Source organism: Papio anubis, chromosome 12, assembly GCF_008728515.1.
Source record: "Papio anubis isolate 15944 chromosome 12, Panubis1.0, whole genome shotgun sequence".
Lineage (NCBI taxonomy): Eukaryota > Metazoa > Chordata > Mammalia > Primates > Cercopithecidae > Papio > Papio anubis.
The window spans coordinates 60,727,171-60,747,430 of record NC_044987.1 but is presented as its reverse complement, the minus strand read 5'-3'; the positions used below and the strand labels follow the sequence as shown (position 1 = coordinate 60,747,430).

The window sequence follows — 20,260 nt, the reverse complement described above, 5'->3', positions numbered from 1 at the left end:
CGTCTCGGCCTCCCAAAGTGCTGGGATTACAGGCTTGAGCCACCGCGCCCGGACGCAAAAGCAGATCTTAAGATGCTTTTCTTAATATGTCCTATTACTGCCTCCACCAGGGGCTATACCTTTCAAGTTGCCCCCTTCTCCTCCACCCCGCAACAATACCCCCATCAAAAAAAGATTCTTTGACTCCCCAGGAGTTGCTCACATTTGCTAATAACAATAGCAAATTTTCTGGATTCTGTCCATGTCCGCTTTATAGGTCTAGGGAGGGAGAAGCATATGCTAATTCACCATCTTGGCACGAATGGGAAACCAAGTCAATAATTGTTTTCTTTTGTGTTTTATTTATATATTTTTGGCAGCAAAATTGTGTTTATTAAAAAAAAATCTGGACTATGAACACACTTCACTGCTTTGAAGAACTCCAAGCCAAATAAAAAGACCAATCATTATTAAAAGCAGTATAACTGGTTACTTTCTTAAAAATACATAAAAAAAATCAAATCCAACAGTGTAGGAAGACAATCACCCCCATGTCAGAAGTCACAACTTCTTCCAAATAAAGAATATGACCCATCTGCCATATTGAATCAATATTTATTTCAGGACATGCCATGTCAAAATAAAACGAAGAGTCAACCCTTGCTTTTAACAATTATATTGTATTATAAAAGCACTTTACAACTCCATCCCATCTTTTAAGTATAAGTTACTGGTATGTGGGCTAATGATTATCTGTAAGCATTTCTCTATTCAGATCCATAATCCAAGTGCTCTCTGAATATTACAAGGTGACAATAAGTGGGAAGTGGAGGAGGAAAAGGAAAGAGAGGGTACTAAGGTTCTCCCAGTTTAAGGTTTTGTTGCAATGAGAGAATGAGGAAGTATGAAGATAGTTTTGTTGTCTTTTCATCTGTATACTGTGTTAAGTAATGCTTACAACATAAATTCAGCAGGTTTTTCCTGAGCTGTAACTCAGAAGTTTTCTTCCTGCAAACAATGTATTTACAAATGTGTTTATTAGCTTACACAGCAATCTCACAATAACTAGTAAAGATTAAAAGGGCACACTCCTAGTATATTTGTTTGCAGTGTTTTAAGGGAAATACATATTGCCATGGTGAAGCTCTAAATAGATTCAACGAAACATCTAAAAATTGAAAGTTGTTAAAAAAAAAAAAAGGCGAAGAAATAAATATCACAAAAAAGATTAATTGTAGTTTAAATATAAAACTAAATCACTAGTTAATTAAACTATACAGATCTAATACAAACCAAAACCAGCCTGAAAGACCCAACCTTAAAAAATGCTAACAAATAAGGCATAAATCTGCATAATATTGAGTTTTATTTCCATTCTCTCCTTTCTCTCTACTATGTATGCTTTACCTGATCTGCCTCTAGGGGCTTACAAGAAAACAGTTTCTGGTTTCCGTCTTCAATTTGACCTCAAATGTTCTGAGCAAAGTTTTTGCTATTCTGCTGAGGGTTCTTTTGTTGGTAAGCTTTAGATATCGTTGTTTCTACTAATTCAGTAGTTTTGATTGTAGTGCCAAATTTAAATTCTTCCAGTGGTTCTTCTAGAAGGAATTAAACTTTTATAGTGCCTTGCCTGCATAGTATTATTTTTTTAAAAAAGAAAACTCAAGCAAAATCTATTGCTTAAAGAGGTTTCTTATTTTTTAAACAAACAGAATAACTCTTGACAATTTTAAAACCATGGGAGAAATAGTTCATTAGAACTTCATTATCTTACCATGAAGAATACTAAAAACCTATTCTGAAGCACTTGGTTACTATTCTCTCCCAGAGTCTAATAAAGCACATGTGAAAGAGCCATTTGTTTTAGTCAGAAATACCTTTTTTGCTCTTCTACTTATTGTAAGTACTCAGTATGTTCTTTAGGACTCATTTTGAAGATGCACCAGGAGCCTTTTCTCATTCAAGCACTGCCTACCATGATGGCTGAATTTTGACCTCAAAGAAGATCTAAGTAACTTATATCAGTGCTCAAGAATAATTTTGGACATCTTGGTCCATAGTCTACAGCAAGTGGTATCTGTAAAATTAAAGGATAATTCCAGTGGGCTTGGTTGAACTGCTGCTTTGCCATCTCTTGTTTGAGGAAGTGGGGGGAGGCTAGGTAAGAATAGGTAATAGGGAATGGGGGTAAGGGAGAGGTGAGAAAAGCAAGGAGAGATAAAGTAGGCTATGAACACACTGCTCAATAACCAAGCCATACTCATACTGTTGAGATTTCCATCATTTTGAAGTACATTATCATAACATTAAAAAAGAAAAAAATGTTAAGAAAATGTATCTAATTTTTAAAGTTATCACTGGAATATGCTGAAATATTTTGGCTTTTTGTAAAATATAAATAATGAAGACACTGACTTTTTTTGTGCTTATGAAGCTAATAGATCATCTCCACGAGACAGGCAGCAATGATGAATTGCAATACGTTATTACTGAAGGGAAAAGGTTCAAGCCAATATTCACACTGCAGTCAATGAAAGAGTAAGGGGGCCAAAGCAGTGAGCTTCTAAAGAAGGGTTGAAGATGACATGAGAGATTAGCAGGAACAGCCTCCTTCGCTGACTGGTTGCTCCTGAGGCTTTTCCAGTTTTATGTCAATCACTGAAACAAAAGTTAAGGAGCCATAAATGGGAAAGTACAATTTCAATTCTTACAAACATTAGCATTTCTGGGATGGCCCTTATATTCCTATTTGTCTTCAGAGCCTATACAGTCACTATTTTCCACATAGCCACCTCACCATATAGGGTGCTCAAATGGAATAAACTTGCTTATATCTACTGTATGCAACAAGGGTCAGAGAGGTACAAGCTCTATTTATGGGTATGTATCCTAAGGAACTTATTCTATAGCAGCAAGAAGTGATATGAAGATGATGTTCCTCATAGAATCGTCATAATATAAATCTGAAAATAGCCTTCAAGACAGTTCCAACAGCAGGAGAAGCATTTAATAAATAATGGGACTTCAGGCCAGGTGCAGTGGCTCATACCTGTAATCCCAACACTTTGGGAGGCTGAGGTGGGCAGATCACCTGAGATCAGGAGTTCAAGACCAGCCTGGCCAACATGGTGAAACCCCCTCTCTACTAAAAATACAAAAATTAGCTGGGCGTGGTGGCTTGTGCCTATAGTCCCAGCTGCTTGGGAGGCTGAGGCAGGAGAATCACTTGAATTCAGGAGGCAGAGGTTGCGGTAAGCCGAGATTGCGCTGCTGTACTCCAGCCTGGGCGACAGAGTGAGACTCCATCTCAAAAAAAAAAAAAAAGCGGAGAGGGGGCAGATTTCAACTCAATAGAACTTTTTTTTTTTTTTTTTTTTGGAAACATATTTTATGTTTTTTGTTTTTGTTGGTTTTTTTTGGAAATGGGAGTTTTGCTCTTGCTGCCCAGGCTGGAGTACAATGGCACAATCTTGGCTCACTGCAACCTCTGCCTCCTGGGTTCAAGCGATTCTCCTGACTCAACCTCCTAGTAGCTGGGATTACAGGCATGTGCTACCACGTCCAGCTAATTTTTTGTATTTTTAGTAGAGATGGGGTTTCTCCATGTTGGTCAGGCTGGTCTCGAACTCCCAACCTCAGGTGATCCACCTGTCTTGGCCTCCCAAAATGCTGGGATTACAGGCATAAGCCACCGAACCCGGCCTGTTTTATGTTTTTTATGAAAACATACAACATTTACAAGTGGGAAGGGCTGAATACCAAGTGCTATAAACTATATTGCTTAATAAAAATGTCTGCATATGGAAAAACACTAGAAGGTAAATATGAAACACTGAAAACATCAAATTAAAAATCTTTAGTATTAACTAATATTAGATGTTCCAATCCTTAGAAATAAACTAATATTATGTCCTGCTTCTGAAAGCAGAGGCTACAATAAGGCTCCACTCTATTTCTTGCCTGTGTCAAGCAGACAGCTCAAGTGTTAGAAAAAGAAATGAAAATTTGATATTCTATGAGGAAAAAGCCTAGAGTCAATGGGACTCAAAATGAAGAGGCAAGGAGACAGAGATTCTGAGAGTTTCCTGCTCATTTAAAAGCAAGCAAGCAAACACAAACCCTCTCACTGATCAACAATGAGAAGCAGGGTGCAAAGTGTACACTTCGATAACTATACAGAAACTATATATAACTTGCTATAGAAAACCTCTGAATTTCTATGCCTCTAAGTCATCAGTTCCTGGTTGTAAAAGGCAATGGCACAATATTCTTTAGCCAAGCAAGCAGGGCTCTAAAGACTAGTGTTAATAATGAAAAATTTCCCATGAAACAAAAAGGATACTGTCTTCTCTGCTTCTGTCCTGTGTGCTTTCCATTCCCGGCAAAGCTGCTGCTACACGTCGAAAGAGCTGTGGGAAAGAAAAGTGGCAATTGAGAGGGAACATTTAGCAAAAGGTATTGAGGTTTATGATTACTGTACAGTGAGCTGTCTAATGCTGGGTACAGTGGTTCACACCTGTAATCCCAGCACTTTGGGATCCACCCGAGGTGGGCAGATCACTTGAGGTCAGGAGTTTGAGACCAGCCTGGGCAACATGGTAAAACCCTGTCTCTACGAAAAACACAAAAATTAGCCAGGTGTGGTGGGACACACCTGTAGTCCTAGGTACTGGAGAGGCTGAGCCTGGAGGACTGCTTCAGCCCAGGAAGTGGAGGCGGCAGTGAACTGAGATCATGCCACTGCACTCCAGCCTGGGCAACAGGGCAAGACGCTGTCTCTAAATAAATAATAAAATATAATAAAATGTCTATTCATTCTATAAACGAGTATTATATAAAAAGCAGTATGCCAAATACAAAGAGATATAAAGACACGATTCCTGTTTTTTAAACTGGTGAGATAAGACATGAAAAAATAGCTATAAGCAGCAAAAATGTCATTTGAATAATAAAGTATTACAGAAACCCAGAAAAAGGGCAGATCATTCATTTAACAAAACTGTATAGAATTCCTGTCTTTCATATAAAGAGTTAGGTTCTGGGCTGGGCGCAGTAGCTCACGCCTGTACTCCCAACACTTTGGGAGGCCAAGGGGTGTGGATCTCGAGGTCAGGAGTTCAAGACCAGCCTGGACAACATGGTGAAACCCTGTCTCTACTAAAAATACAAAAATTAGCTGGGTGTGGTGGCACATGCCTGTAATCTCAGCTACTCAGGAGACTGAGGCAGGAGAATCACTTGAACTTGGTAGGTAGAGGCTGCAGTGAGCCAAGATCACGCCACCGCATTCCAGCCTGGGCAACAGAGCAAGTCTTCGTCTCGGTGGGGGTGTGGGGGGGAAAGAGTTAGGTTCTGAAGTCAGTGTATAATATATTGTGAAAGTCAGTCCAGTCAAAATTATCCTTTATCATTTGTTAGAAAAGCACTATGTTAGAGATTAATACACCACCCCTCAAGTCCAACACAGCTGGCTTTTTCTTCCATCATTGGAATGAGTGCCAGTGGGAGTGGCTGACTTATGTTTGAGGTATGAAGCTATGAAAAATAGCTTCAACAGGAGAAACGCATTTAAGCCTGGTGAGACGTTTATTTTTGAGAGGCATATGAGAACAGATACTGGAACAACAGTTTATACTTCCAATCTTAGTCATACACATACTGGGTACAACACCAAGTGAAACTGCCTGATTGTTTCAATTATTTATCTTTTAATTAAGCACACAGTGTAAACTCATATATTAAATTCATGTGTGCTGTAACTCCTTTGTACCAAGTACTTGCTTACTTGAGGCAGTGTTTCAGGCTGCCTCATTCTGTGTCTTTGAGACACAGAAATTAACAAGAAAAAACAGTTTTTTAAATTCAAGGAGCTCAAAATCTGGTAAAGGAGATACTCAAACAATTCCTTATGTTACAATGTGATGCTACAAAGTAGTGTAAAATGCTATGAGAATACAGATGTAACAAGGTCCAACTCAGGAGGCTGAAAAAAATCTTTTTTTTTTTTTTTGAGACGGAGTCTTGCTCTGTCGCCCAAGCTAGAATGCAGTGGCGCGATCCTGGTTCACTGCAAGCTCCGCCTCCCGGGTTCACGCCATTCTCCTGCCCCAGCCTCCCGAGTAGCTGGGACTACAGGCGCCCGCCACCTCGCCCGGCTCATTTTTTGTATTTTTAGTAGAGACAGGGTTTCACCGTGGTCTCGATCTCCCGACCTTGTGATTCGCCCGCCTCGGCCTCCCAAAGTGCTGGGATTACAGGCGTGAGCCACCGCGCCCGGCCTGAAAAAAATCTTTCAGGAGGTAATATCTGAGTTGAGCGTTAAAGGCAGTCTTTTTTTATTTATTTATTTATTTATTTTTTTTGAGACAGAGTCTCGCGCTGTGTCACCCAGGCTGGAGTGCAGTGGCGCGATCTCGGCTCACTGCAAGCTCCGCCTCCCAGGTTCAGGCCATTCTCCTGCCTCAGCCTCCGAGTAGCTGGGACTACAGGCGCCCGCCACCACGCCCGGCTAGTTTTTTGTATTTTTAGTAGAGACGGGGTTTCACCATGTTAGCCAGGATGGTCTCGATCTCCTGACCTCGTGATCCGCCCGCCTCGGCCTCCCAAAGTGCTGGGATTACAGGCTTGAGCCACCGCGCCCGGCCGCGTTAAAGGCAGTCTTAAAACCTCACTTGGCTGACATACATGCATAAAATGCTCAGGGTTTAAGTGCTCTATAAGTATCACTGAATTAAAGAAAGAACAGAATGCCTAGAAGGGCAGAGATAAGAGACTGGAACTATAAATAATATGTTTAAAAATGTATTGGGCCAGGCGCAGTCGCTCACGCCTGTAATCCCAGCACTTTGGGAAGCCAAGGCAGGTGGATCACGAGGTTCAGGAGTTTGCGACCAGCCTGGCCAACATGGTGAAACTCCATCTCTACTAAGAATACAAAAATACGCTTGTAATCCCAGCACTTTGGGAGGCCGAGACGGGCGGATCACAAGGTCAGGAGATCGAGACCATTCTGGCTAACATGGCGAAACCCCGTCTCTACTAAAACTACAAAAAAATTAGCCGGGCATGTTGGCAGGCGCCTGAAGTCCCAGCTATTCAGGAGGCTGAGGCAGGAGAATGGCATGAACCTGGAAGGCGGAGCTTGCAGTGAGCCGAGATTGCGCCACTGCACTCCAGCCTGGGCAACGGAGTGAGTCTCTGCCTCAAAAAACAAAACAAAACAAAACAAAACAAAAATTAGCCAGGTGTGGTAGCACGTGCCTGTAATCCCCAGCTACTCCGGGAGGCTGAGGCAGGAGAATTGCTTGAACCCAGGAGCTGGAGGTTGCAGTGAGCCAAGATCGTGCCACTGCACTGCAGCCTGGGCGACAGAGCAAAACTCTGTCTGGAAAAACAACAACAAAAAATGTATAAAGGAGCAAACTGCAAAATTTTGATCTGGTAGACAAAAGCCTGATAGGGTAGGTGCAGGGAGTATGAAGATTGGGGAAAACTCTAATTGTCTTGGTTCTATAAGGTTCAGTAGCTTTTTAAAAGATGTACCAAAATCAGGCTTTACCCCAATATTCAATCCAAATCAGCTATAAAACTTTGAATTGCAGAACCTTACCATTTCTGGTACACCATGAAAGATCATGTAGACGTACAAATTACCATCATGTCAAATCAATATAACATTAACTGTATACGGTGGGTCCATTTGGATTAATATGTGAACATTAGGTTTGAAACACAGATAAATATTCTAGCTAAGTGTGCCGACACAAGCTAGTAATCCCAGCTACTTGGGAGGCTGGGATGGGAGAATCAAGCAATTGAGCCCATAAGTTTGAGACCACTGGCAACACAGAGAGACCTCGTTTTAAAAAACAAACAAAAACCATTCTAAATGCAGCAATTAATGACTGTGAAAGCTGTTAATTTTATGAACAAAAGTAAGTAGGCCAGGCACGGTGGTTCACGCCTGTAATCCCAGTACTTTGGGAGGCCGAGGCGGGCAGATCACGAGGTCAGGAGATTGAGACCACCTTGGCTAACACGGTGAAACCCAGTCTCTACTAAAAAAATACAAAAAAATTAGCTGGGCATGGTGGCAGGTGCCTGTAGTCCCAGCTACTCGGGAGGCTGAGGCAGGAGAATGGCGTGAACCCAGGAGGCAGAACTTGCAGTGAGCCGAGACCGTGCCCCTGCACTCCAGCCTGAGCAACAGAGCCAGACTCTATTAAAAAAAAAAAAAACTGATACAAGTTAAATGAATAGAGAAATACAGTGCATTAGTCAGACAACTTTTTAACTTTCAGATAACCCTTTAATTTCAGATAACCCTTTAACTTTCAGATAAAGAGTATTATACCCTTTTTATTTATTTTTTATTTTTTTTGTGAGACAGTCTCACTCTGTCGCCTAGGCTGGAGTGCAGTGGTGCCATCTTGGCTCACTGCAAACACCGTCTCCCAGGTTCAAGTGATTCTCCTGCCTCAGCCTCCCGAATAGCTGGAAATACAGGTGCCTACCACCAAGCCTGGCTAATTTTTTTATCTTTAGTAGAGATGGGGTTTCACCATGTTGGCTAGGCTGGTCTCGAACTCCTGACCTCAAGTGATCTGCCCGCCTCAGCCCCTAAAGTGCTGGGATTACAGGCAAGAGCCAGGGTGCCCAGCCCTATACCCTTTTTTTTTTTTTTTTTTTGAGACGGAGTCTCACTCTGTCACCCAGGCTGAAGTGCAGTGGCGCAATCTCAGCTCACTGCAAGCTCCGCCTCCCAGGTTCATACCATTCTCCTGCCTCAGCCTCCCGAGTAGCTGGAACTACAGGCGCTAGCCACTATGCCTGGCTAATTTCTTTTTTGTATTTTTACTACAGACGGGGTTTCACCGTGTTAGCCAGGATAGTCTCAATCTCCTGACCTCATGATCTGTCTGCCTCGGCCTCCCAAAGTGCTGGGACTACAGGCATGAGCCACCCTGCCCGGCCTCCTATACCCTTTTTAAATTAAAAAAAATATATATATATATATATTGGCCAGGCGCAGTGCCTCACACCAGTAATCCCAGCACTTTGGGAGGCTGAGGCGGGTGGATCACAAGGTCAGATCAAGACCATCCTGGTTAACACGGTGAAACCCCAGCTCTACTAAAAATACACAAAATTAGCTGGGCATGGTGCCACATGCCTATAGTCCCAGCGACTAGGGAAGCTGAGGCAGGAGAACTGCTTGAACCCGGGAGGCGGAGGCTGCAGTGAGCCTCCATCCTGGGCAACAGAGCGAGACTCCGTCTCAAAAAAAAAAAAAAAAAAAAATCTTCATTTTAAAAGGGTCTTGCTCTGTCACCCAGGCTGGAGTACGGTAGCATGATCATAGCTCACTGCAGCCTTGACCTCCTGGGCTCAAGTGATCCTCACACCTTGGCATCCCAAAGTGCTGGGATTACAGATGTGAACTATTATACCTTGTTTAAACCAGCAAGGGTTTCTAAAAGTTTAATACAAGGCTAGGCAATTCTGATCTTTTTAATGAGCATTCAACAATGAATTAAAAGCAGAATACAAACTTTGTCAGCTCAAAATTTCATGCATCAGGAAAAACTCCAATGTCCATTAATAAATCACCTTTCATCAAGACATAAAGAATACAGGGTATGAAGGAAAACATATTTTATAGAAATTGAGTCAAAAAAAGTGTTCTCTCACCAATATCAGCTGAAAACTTGAAAATAACCATCTACTTATTATCACAAATAGTAAGTATAGTGACTACAGAAACAATCTAGTAGCTGACAATGTGACACTATATCAAACTTTAACAGTGTTTTGGGGATTTTTTTATTTTTTCATATAGAAATTTACTCTATAATAGTGATATAGGCCTATCTTTTTTTTTTTTTTTTTTTTTTTTGAGATGTGGTCTTGCTCCGTCACCCAAGCAGGAGTGCCAGTGGCACAATCACGGTTCACTGAGGTCTCGACCTCACGGGCTCAAGTAATCCTCCTACCTCAGCCTCCCAAGTACCTGGGACTACGGGGGCATGCCACCACACCTGGCTAATATTTGTAAATTTTTGTAGAGAAGAGGTTTTGCCATGTTACCCAGGGTGGTCTCTAACTCGTGAGCCAAGGGATCCACCCACCTCGGCGTCCCAAAGTGCTGGGATTACAGCCACGCGCCACCACACCTGGTGGCACTTTTTTTCTTTTTTGAGATGGAGTCTCATTCTGTCACCTAGGCTGGAGTGCAGTGGCACAATCTCAGCTCACCACAACCTCCGCCTCCTGGGTTCAAGTGATTCTCCTGCCTCATCCTTCCGAGTAGCTGGTACCACAGGTGTGCACTACCACACCAGGCTAATTCTTGTATTTTTAGTAGAGATGGGGTTTCGCCATGTTGGCCAGGCTAGTCTCAAACTGCTGACCTCAGGTGATCTGCCTGCCTCGGCCTCCCAAAGTGCTGAGATTAAAGGCATGTGCCACTTCGCCTGGCCTGAAACACCAATTTTGAAAGAAGTTCTACTATGAGTAAAATACTATGAAACAGCATTGCATGCTACAGAGAAATCATTTGTGATAGAATCAATCAATGCAGAAAACTACATTGTATTAATAGTATTATTATAAGAAATTGCCACAGCCACTCCAGCCTTCAGCAACTACTACCCTGATCAGTCAGCAGGTATCAACATCAAGGCAAGACCCTCTGACAGCAAAAAGATTATGATTTGCAGAAGGCTATGATCAGATGATCATTAGCATTTTTTTAGCAATAAAGTATTTTTAAATTAAGATATGTATATTGCTGGTTTTTTTTAAATTTTTTGAGACAGAGTTTTGCTCTGTCCCCCAGGTTGGAGTGCAGTGGTGCTATCTCAGCTTACTGTAACCACCTCTGCCTCCCGGGTTCAAGCGATTCTCCCACCTCAGCCTCCTGAGTAGCTGGGATTACAGGCATCGCCACCACACCTGGCTAAATTTTGTATTTTTAGTGGAGACAAGGTTTCATTGTATTGGCCAGCCTGGTCTCGAACCCCTGACCTCAAGTGATCACACCTCAGCCTCCCAAAGTGCTGTGACTACAGGCATGAGCCACCACATCTGGCCAGATTTGTACATTGTTTTTACAGACATAATGCTATTAATAGAGTACAGTATAGTGTAAACATAACTCACACACACTGGAAACCAGAAAATTCATGTGACTCATTTTATTGATATATTCACTTTATTGCAATGATCTAAAGCCAGAATGCAGTATCTCTGAGGTATACCTGTATGCAGTTTTGGCCTCAATGATTTTAACACCTGGCCGTCTAGTCAGAATGTATATTTAGCACATTTCTCTTTCAGTAGAGATGAGGACAAAGGAAAAGTGGGAAAGATTTCACAGGGAAGATTTTCCTGAACACATGTTCAGAGATTGAAAAGTACAAGGTATACTTAAGAATGCTTTTGTAGTCCAGACTGGTTGGAGCATAGAATATGTAAAAGAATTAGGGGCCGGGCGCGGTGGCTCAAGCCTGTAATCCCAGCACTTTGGGAGGCCGAGGTGGGTGGATCACGAGGTCAGGAGATCGAGACTATCCTGGCTAACATGGTGAAACCCCGTCTCTACTAAAAATACAAAAAACTAGCCGGGCGTGGTGGCGGGCGCCTGTAGTCTCAGCTACTTGGGAGGCTGAGGCGGGAGAATGGCGTGAACCCGGGAGGCGGAGCTTGCAGTGAGCCGAGATCACGCCACTGCACTCCAGCCTGGGAGCACAGCGAGACTCCGTCTCAAAAAAAAAAAAAAAAGAATTAGGATAAGGATATATATACTGGAGGCCAGACTAAGAAAGGCCTTCTCTCACATTCTTTTAGTGGCAAAGGAAGCCACTAAAAATAGTAGTTTGCTCTCAGACTTCCATCAATAATTCCATTATCTTAAATATGGCTAAAGAGACATACAAATCACATAGTGAAATTGAAAGGTATTAAGTGGAATGGCAAAAAGCAAAAAACTAAAAGGTAACGTGTGGATAGCAGTACAGCATAGTAGTTAACAACCTGGGCTTAGGCCCTAGGTTGTCACTTACGTGACAGATCATGCAATCTTCGTTCCTCTGTTCCCTGATCTGTAAAATGGGCTTAAAATAATAGTATACTTGCCTGACTAGATTATTGTGCAAATTCAGGGAAATAATTATGCAAAGTGTTTAGTACTGACCTGCTATATATAAAGTTTTTTTTTTTTTTTGAGATGGAGTCTCGCTTTGTAGAGTGCAGTGGCGTGATCTTGGCTCACTGCAACCTCTGCCTCCTGGGTTCAAGCTATTCTCCTGCCTCAGCCTCCTGAGTAGCTGGGACTACAGACACCGGCCACCACGCCCAGCAAATTTTTTGCATTTTTAGTAGAGGCGGGGTTTCACTGTGTTAGCTAGTATGGTCTCGATCTCCTGACCTCGTGATCTGCCTGCCTCAGCCTCCCAAAGTGCTGGGATTACAGCTGTGAGCCACTGCACCCGGCCTGAAAGTCTTTAAAGAAAAAAAAAAAAAAAAAAAAAAGCAGCATCCAGGTGCGGTGCCTCATGCCTGTAATCCCAGGACTTTGGGAGGCCAAGACGGGTGGATCACCTGAGGTCAGGAGTTTGAGACCAGCCTGGTCAACATGGTGAAACCCCGTCTCTATTAAAAATACAAAAAAAAAAAAATTAGCCAGGTGTGGTGGCAGATGCCTGTAATCCTAGCTATTTGGGAGGGTAAGGCAGGAGAATCGCTTGAACTGGGGAGGTGGAGGTTGCAGTGAGTCAAGACTGTGTCACTGCATTCTAGCCCAGGCAACAAGAGTGAAAGTCCGTCTCAAAACAACAACAACAACAACAAAAAAACGCAGCTTTATTTCTACCAGAGACAATAACTCTATTAGAGATAAATGAACTCATGGGCCTGCAGGCTTGCGAAACAAAGAATTTTGCCAAATGTTATACAATTCTGCAGTGAATTCTAGGACTAGAGCAAAACACCCACAGGCTCAATTCTGCTTTAAAAAGGAACTATAAAAAACTGGTGGGAAAGGTGTGGGGGTTGGGGGAGACCTTTTAAAAATATTACAGCAGAACTGAAACTTTCTTACTTAGGAATATCTAGAAATTGTCCCCATAATATTACAACTTACTTCTGACATGAAATATTTATTAAACTGCTTGCCTATTCAAGATGCATAATCTTTTTGGCTCTTAAGAATACCAGGTTTAGGCTGGGTGCGGTGGCTCACGCCTGTAATCCCAGGACTTTGGGAGGCCAAGGTGGGGGGATCATTTGAGGTCAGGAGTTCGACTAGCTTGGCCAACATGGTGAAACTCCATCTTCAAATACAAAAATTGGCCGGGTGTGGTGGCGGATGCCTGTAATCCCAGTTACTCAGGAGGCTGACGTAGGAGAATCGCTTGCAGCCAGGAGGCAGAGGTTGCAGTGAGCCGAGATTGTGCCACTGCACTCCAGCCTAGGTGACAGAGTGAGACTCTGTCTCAAAACAAAACAAAACAAAAACCAGGTTTATTATCAGCTAGCTTGAAAACTGAAAATCTTTTCAAGAGGGAGGCATAGGAAAGGTTTGGCTACTTTGAGTGGAGCTTGTGAAAATGGAATAAAATTAGGTTTACAAGTTTTCAGACTTTTAAATAATTAAAATAGGTTCTCTTTAGTGAAAAGTATATAACTAACAAAGTATTCCACGGCATGTACTGTTATATTCACATATACCTACCTATTTTCATTATATATATACATATACTGCTTCATAACATCTATTTTAACATTCCTTGACATATGGTCCAGCAATTCTACTTGGGGGTATATATTCGAAAGAATTGAAAGCAATGGTTACACAAATATTTGCATACCAATGTTCATGGCAGCATTACTGACAATAGCCAAAAGGTGGAAACAACCCACATGCTATATAATATATAAGTATATACTATATATTATACACAGTATATCCATAAAATGCAGTACTATTCTGCCTTAATAAGGAAAGAAATTCTGACACCTACTACAATATGGATGAACCTTGAGGACATTATGCAAGTGAAACAAGCCACACACAAAGGAAAAAATATTATATGAGTTCACTTATATGAGGTACCTAGAGTAATCAAATTCACAAAGTAGAATGGCTGGCTGTCAAAGGCTGGGGAAGGGGGAAATGGGGAGTTATTATTTAATGGGTACACAATGTCAATTTTACAAGAATGAAAAGGGTTCTGGATACTGATTTTTGCACAATAGTGTGAACATACTTAAAAAAAATCCTATTTTGTCTAAGGAAAATGGATACAATCTTAGGATAATGAACACAATCTCAGGCACAAACTCCTGGCCTCAAGCAATCCTCTCATCTTGGCCTCCCAAAATGCTGGGATTTTAGGTGTGAGCCACTATGCCTAGCCCAAGAGTGGCACTTGCTAAATATTTTCCGGACTAGTCTATTTTTTCTCCATTCCTATTGTCATTATTCATTGTTGAAAAGTACATGGGGCCAGGCATGGTGGCTCATGCCTGTAATCCCAGCACTTTGGGAGGCTGAGATAGGCAGATCACCTAAGGTCAGGAGTTCCAGGCCAGCCTAGCTAACATGATGAAACCCCGTTTCTACTAAAAATACAAAAAATTAGCCAGATGTGGTGACCGATGCCTGTAATCCCAGCTACTTGGGAGGCTGAGGCAGAAGAATCGCTTGAACCCAGGAGACAGAGGTTGCAGTGAGCCGAGACTGCACCACTGCATTCCAGCTTGGGCAACAAGAGTGAAAAACTCCGTCTCAAAAAAAAAAGAAAGAAAAGAAAAGTCATGAATGTTACCTGGTAGACTGTCACTTAATTTGGATTTGCTTGTTGCTTCCTAATGTTTAGTTTTGCCTTACTTTTGTCAGTAATACTACAGAAGAGATAGTGCCCAGATTCTTAGTGTATCATATCAGGAGGCACCTTATGCTGGCTTGTGCCCTTACTGGTGAAGTGAATTTTAGCCATTTGGTAAAATTAAGGTAGAGCTGGTCAAGTTTCTTCACTGCCAAATAACCAACTTTCCTTTTGTAAGTAATAAGTATGAGAGGAGATTCTTTGTGATTGTGTATACATCTTATTATTCTTTGTTAAATTTTCACTTAAGGTTTTAACATCAATTGGTGATTTTTGCCCAAATAAATCATTACTGTGACATCTGAAAAAAGATTACTAAATTTCCTTTCATTGTCTCATGGTCTGCTGAACTCCGGAGCTAGGCTGGGTCAGTAGGGCTATGCAGTGCCTCTTGTGCCTGTCTCTGTCTCTTGAAGTCCTATTTATTGTCTCTGGAAGGCTTAGCTTGCAGTCTCAGCAGAGGGGTTGACTCCCAGGAAGAGTGAGAGATTTGAGCCTAGCTGATGATATATAAAATACAATGAATTTGTCTCTGTGTCCATCATGTTCTGGCTCCAGAGCAATAAGAGAATTGCTAATGAGTTGGTGCCATTTTGCATACTTTCTGTATCTTGAACTCTAAGAGATCTTGTCCCTGGGTCTTCTGCTAAGGATTTGCCACCTGACTCTACTATAGCATCACATTACAGATAAAGAAGGAAATCAAAATATCTTACCCCAAAATAACATTATTTTTGCCATAAATAGCCCTGCAAAGGGCCATTTTGTGAAGAGAAAACTTGCATCTGTAAAACATTTCTATTTACATAAGTAGATATTTCCCCTTCCAGGTCCTCCTAATCCTGAAGAGAATAACTCAGAGTCTAGCACCTTTTAAAGGTCTAAATAAGAAACACTCGCCACCAGGCAGTGTCTCACTCTTGTAATCCTAGCACTTTGGGAGGCCGAGGTGGTTGGATCATTTGAGTCCAGGAGTTCCAGACTGGCCTGGGCAACACAGGGAGACCTTGTCTCTATAAAAAATTAGCCAGTTGTGGTGGTAGGCTCCTGTAGTCCAAGCTATTCAGGAGACTGAGGTGGGAAGACCATTTGAGCCCAGGAAGCTGAGGCTGTAGTGAGCTGTGATTATGCCACTGCACTCCAGTCTGAAAGACAGAGGGAGACCCTGTCTCAAGAAGAAGAAGAAAAAAAAAAAATTGCTTCTAAGGGCAGCCAACTATGAGACTTCATTTACATTAGCGATCTCCAACCGTTTTGGCACCAGGGACTGGTTTCCTGTAAGACAATTTTTCCATGGACTGGGGTGCAGATAGTTTTGGGATGAAACCATATGAAACCATATGTGATTATCAGGCATTACTTAGATTCTTGTAAGGAATGTGCAACCTAGATCCCTCCTGTGCAGTTCACAATAGTGTTCGTGCTCCTAGGAGAATATAATGTTGCCATTGATCTGATAGGAGGCAGAGCTCATGCTGTAACGCTGGCTCACCCGCTGCTCATCTCCTGCTGTGTGGCCCAGTTCCTGACAGGCCACGGACCAGTATTGGTCTGTGGCCCTGGGGCTGGGGACCCCGATCTACGTCGTAAGAACTTTGGTCTCCACAACCTTTTATCTTAGCCCAGACACTCCTATCTATTGATTCCAGGTCTTTAGATAACTCTTTCAATCAACTGACACTCAGAAAATCTCTGAATCCACCTATGACCTACAAGTTCCCCTCAACCCCCACCACCACTTTTAGTTGTCCTACCCTTCCAGACCAAACCAATGTATACATCATAGGTACTGACTGAGGTATTATGTTTCCCTAAAATATATAAAACCAAGCTGTAACCCAATTACTTTAGGCAGATGTTCTCAGAACCTCTTGACTGTGCCTCGGTAGAGGTTGCAGTGAGTGGACATTGCACCACTGCACCCCAGCCTGGGTGACAGAGCGAGACTCCGTCTCAAAAAAAAAAAAAAAAAAAAAAAAAAGACCGACTCGGGGGCCATAATCCGTATTTTTCGCTCACAAACAGACCTCTTTAAATATTTTACAGAGTTTCGCTTTTTTTGTCAACACTCTGGAGGAGTGGAAAACTTCTTTTCACATGCTGTAAGGCAGAAGGGGAAAAAGCCTTTTTCCATAATTTAATACAGCATTTAATGCGTGTATAGAAAGAGCATAGAGTACAAGCCCGGAAAGAAACTCTAGTATTAACTACCCCATTATTACAGCTTTGTAATCTCAAGGATATTTACTATCTCTAATTCTTAGATTCATTCGAATAAAAAGGGGATACAGTTGTGAAGTTCAAAGGACACAATGATGCTGCTTCTCCTTGGAATACCCTCCCAGCTCAATCTGCCTAGCTGACACTTATCCTTCAGGACCCATTCCCTGATAACTCCTTAAAAAGCTTCTCTAACTCACTCCCCAGTTCCTTAAGTCTTCTCCCTCCTGTCCAATAAAATCTTTTTAAAAAATAGAGACAGTATCTTGCTGTTGCCAGGCTGGAGTGCAATGAAAATGTGATCATAACTCACGATAGCCTTGAACTCCAGGTTCAAGCAATCCTCCTGCCTCAGCCTCCTGAGTAGCTAGGACCATAGGGATGTGCCAAGGCACCCAGCTAATTCTTTTATTTTTTGTAGGGATGGGGGTCTTGCTATATTGCCATGGTCTCAAACTCCTGGCCTCCCAAAAGTGTTGGGATCACAGGCATGAGTTACCAGGCCCGGCACTAAAATATATACCCCAAGTAGCACCAGTAGTTCTTCTTTCAGAGTATTTATTGCACTGATTGTAATAACCTATTTTTACTTCTCTTTCCCTCTAGACTTTAAACTTCTGGAGAGCAAGGTTCTCATTTTATCTTTGTTGTCCCAGTATCTGACATGCAGTAGATATTTTTCAAAATGTTAGCTAAAACAATAATTAACGGTGTGAAAACACATTAGAAAGCAAAAAGTGGCCGGGCACAGTAGCTCATGGCTGTAATCCCGGCACTTTGGGAGGCCGACGCAGGCAGATGACCTGAGGTCAGGAGTTCAAGACTAGCCTGAACAATATGGGGAAACCCTGTCTCTACTAAAAATACAAAAAAAAAAAAAAAAAAAAGCTGGGTGTAGTGGCTTGTGCCTGTAGTCCCAGATACTAGGGAGGCTGAGGCAGGAGAAGCGCTTGAACCTGGGAGGCAGAGGTTGCAGTGAGCCAAGATCACACCATTGCAAGAGCGAAACTCTTGTCTCCAAAAAAAAAAAAAAAAAGGCAAAAAGTGCAGTACAAATGTTTGTATTAGTGCCTTTACTTGCTGGCTGTTTTGGGTACCTATTAAATGTGAATTGTCAGATTAATTCTTTGGGTATAACTATCCACAATATTACTTAGCAGACCAACACAGACTTGAGAGAGCTTATTTTCATATTAAGTCAAAGAAAATCTGGCAATACTTACACCCACTGAATCCTCCTGACCTCAAAAACAGAGCAAAAAAAGAAATCAATTTATTCAGTTCTAATGGAAAAAGAAGTATAAAAAGGATTTCAAATTTACACGCATAACACGGTTACAGTGAGGGAAAACTCTGACTGAATTAGATAAACTTCAACTTGATAATAAACAAACGCCTGCTGGGCGTGGTGGCTCACGCCTGTAATCCCAGCACTTTGGGAGGCTGAGGTGGGCAGATCACAAGGTCAGGAGATTCAGACCAGCCTGGCTAACATGGTGAAACCCCGTCTCCACTAAAAATAAAACAAACAAACAAAAATTAGCCAGGCATGGTGGCAGGTGCCTGTAGTCCCAGCTACTCCCGAGGTTGAGGCAGGAGAATGGCGTGAACCCAGGAGGTGGAGCTTGCAGTGAGCCAAGACTGCGCCACTGCACCACTCCAGCCTGGGCGACAGAGCAAGACTCCGTCTCAAAAAAAAATAATAATAAAATAAATAAAAAAACAAAAATATAACAACAACAAAAAAGCCAATGAAGAGTATCTTCAATTAAATATTAGAAAAGGATTTAATGGCTGGGCGTGGTGGCTCACGCCTGTAATCCCAGCACAGGTGGATTACCTGAGGTCAGGAGTTTAAGACCAGCCTGGCCAACATGGTGAAACTGTCTCTACTAAAAATACAAAAATTAGCCAGGCATGGCAGCGAACGCTACTCAGAAAGCTCAAGCAGGAGAATCGCTTGAACCTGGGAGGCAGAGGTTGCAGTGAGCTAAGATCATGCCACTGCACTCCAGCCTGGATGATAGAGCGAGACTCCATCTCCAAAAACATTAAAAAAAAGGATTTAATTAACATAAGCAAATATAATTGGAATGAATGAAAGATACTAAAAGATTGACCAGTAGGTATATGAATCAGAGAAATATGTGTTTAAAGAAAGCAACAGGGCCAGGTGTGGTGGCTCACGCCTATAATCCCAACACTTTGGGAAGCTGAGGTGGGTGGATCATTTGAGTGTAGGAGTTCAAGACCAGCCTGGGCAACATAGCAAGATTGTCTCTTTAAAAAAAAAAAAAAAAAAAAAGGCTGGGCGCAGTGGCTCAAGCCTGTAATCCCAGCACTTTGGGAGGCCGAGACGGGCAGATCACGAGGTCAGGAGATCGAGACCATCCTGGCTAACATGGTGAAACCCCATCTCTACTAAAAAATACAAAAAACAACCTAGCCGGGCGAGGTGGCGGGTGCCTGTAGTCCCAGCTACCCGGGAGGCTGAGGTAGGAGAATGGCGTAAACCCGGGAGGCGGAGCTTGCAGTGAGCCGAGATCTGGCCACTGCGTTCCAGCCTGGGCGACAGAGCGAGACTCCGTCTCCAAAAAAAAAAAAAGAAAGAAAAGAAAGTGACAGCCTGGGCACTGTAGCTTAGGCATGTAATCCCAGTACTTTGGGAGCCCAAAGCAGGAGATCACTTGAGTGCAGGGGTTCAAGATCAGCCTAGCAACATAGTGAGAACTCGTCTCTACTAAAAATTTAAAAAATTAGGTGTGGTGGTAGACACCTGTAGTCCCTACTTGGGAGGCTGAAGTAGGAGGACTGCTTGAGCCCAGGAGATGGAGGTTATAGTAAGTTATGATGGCGCCACTGCACTCCAGCTTCAGGGACAGAATGAGACTGTTTGAAAAAACAACAACAAAAAAGGCTAGATAAGAGTAATAGGTTAAAGTGATCCCATAGGCCCTCCCCCATTCTTAACTTTGAAAGTTATTACAAAGGAATACCTCAGGAAAGCTTCCTTGAAAGGTTATGTGTGAATTCTTTCCCTCTAGACCAGTGGTTCTCAATACCCACGGGGCATCAGAATTACCTGGGAAGCTTAAAAACAAACAAAACACCAGAAGCTTGGGCCTCACCCTCAAAGACTGATTCAGCTGATATGGGGTGGGGCTGAGTCATTC

The 20,260-nt window shown here is 42.4% G+C and overlaps 1 protein-coding gene across 4 annotated transcripts in view; it reads right to left on the bottom strand.

Moving 5' to 3' along the window:
• Positions 1 to 321: 321 nt before the first annotated feature.
• RAB6A (RAB6A, member RAS oncogene family) overlaps positions 322 to 20,260 on the bottom strand; it is a 92,571-nt gene continuing 72,632 nt past the window's right edge. For all 4 annotated transcript variants that reach the window (XM_003910396.5, XM_009186913.4, XM_021926289.2 and 1 more), the window contains 2 exons: positions 4,322 to 4,388; positions 322 to 2,637 (listed from right to left, as the gene is read on the bottom strand). In XM_003910396.5, coding sequence (XP_003910445.3) covers positions 2,573 to 2,637; positions 4,322 to 4,388 — 132 coding nt within the window. In that variant the 3' untranslated portion in view covers positions 322 to 2,572. The remainder of the gene's footprint in view (positions 2,638 to 4,321; positions 4,389 to 20,260) is intronic.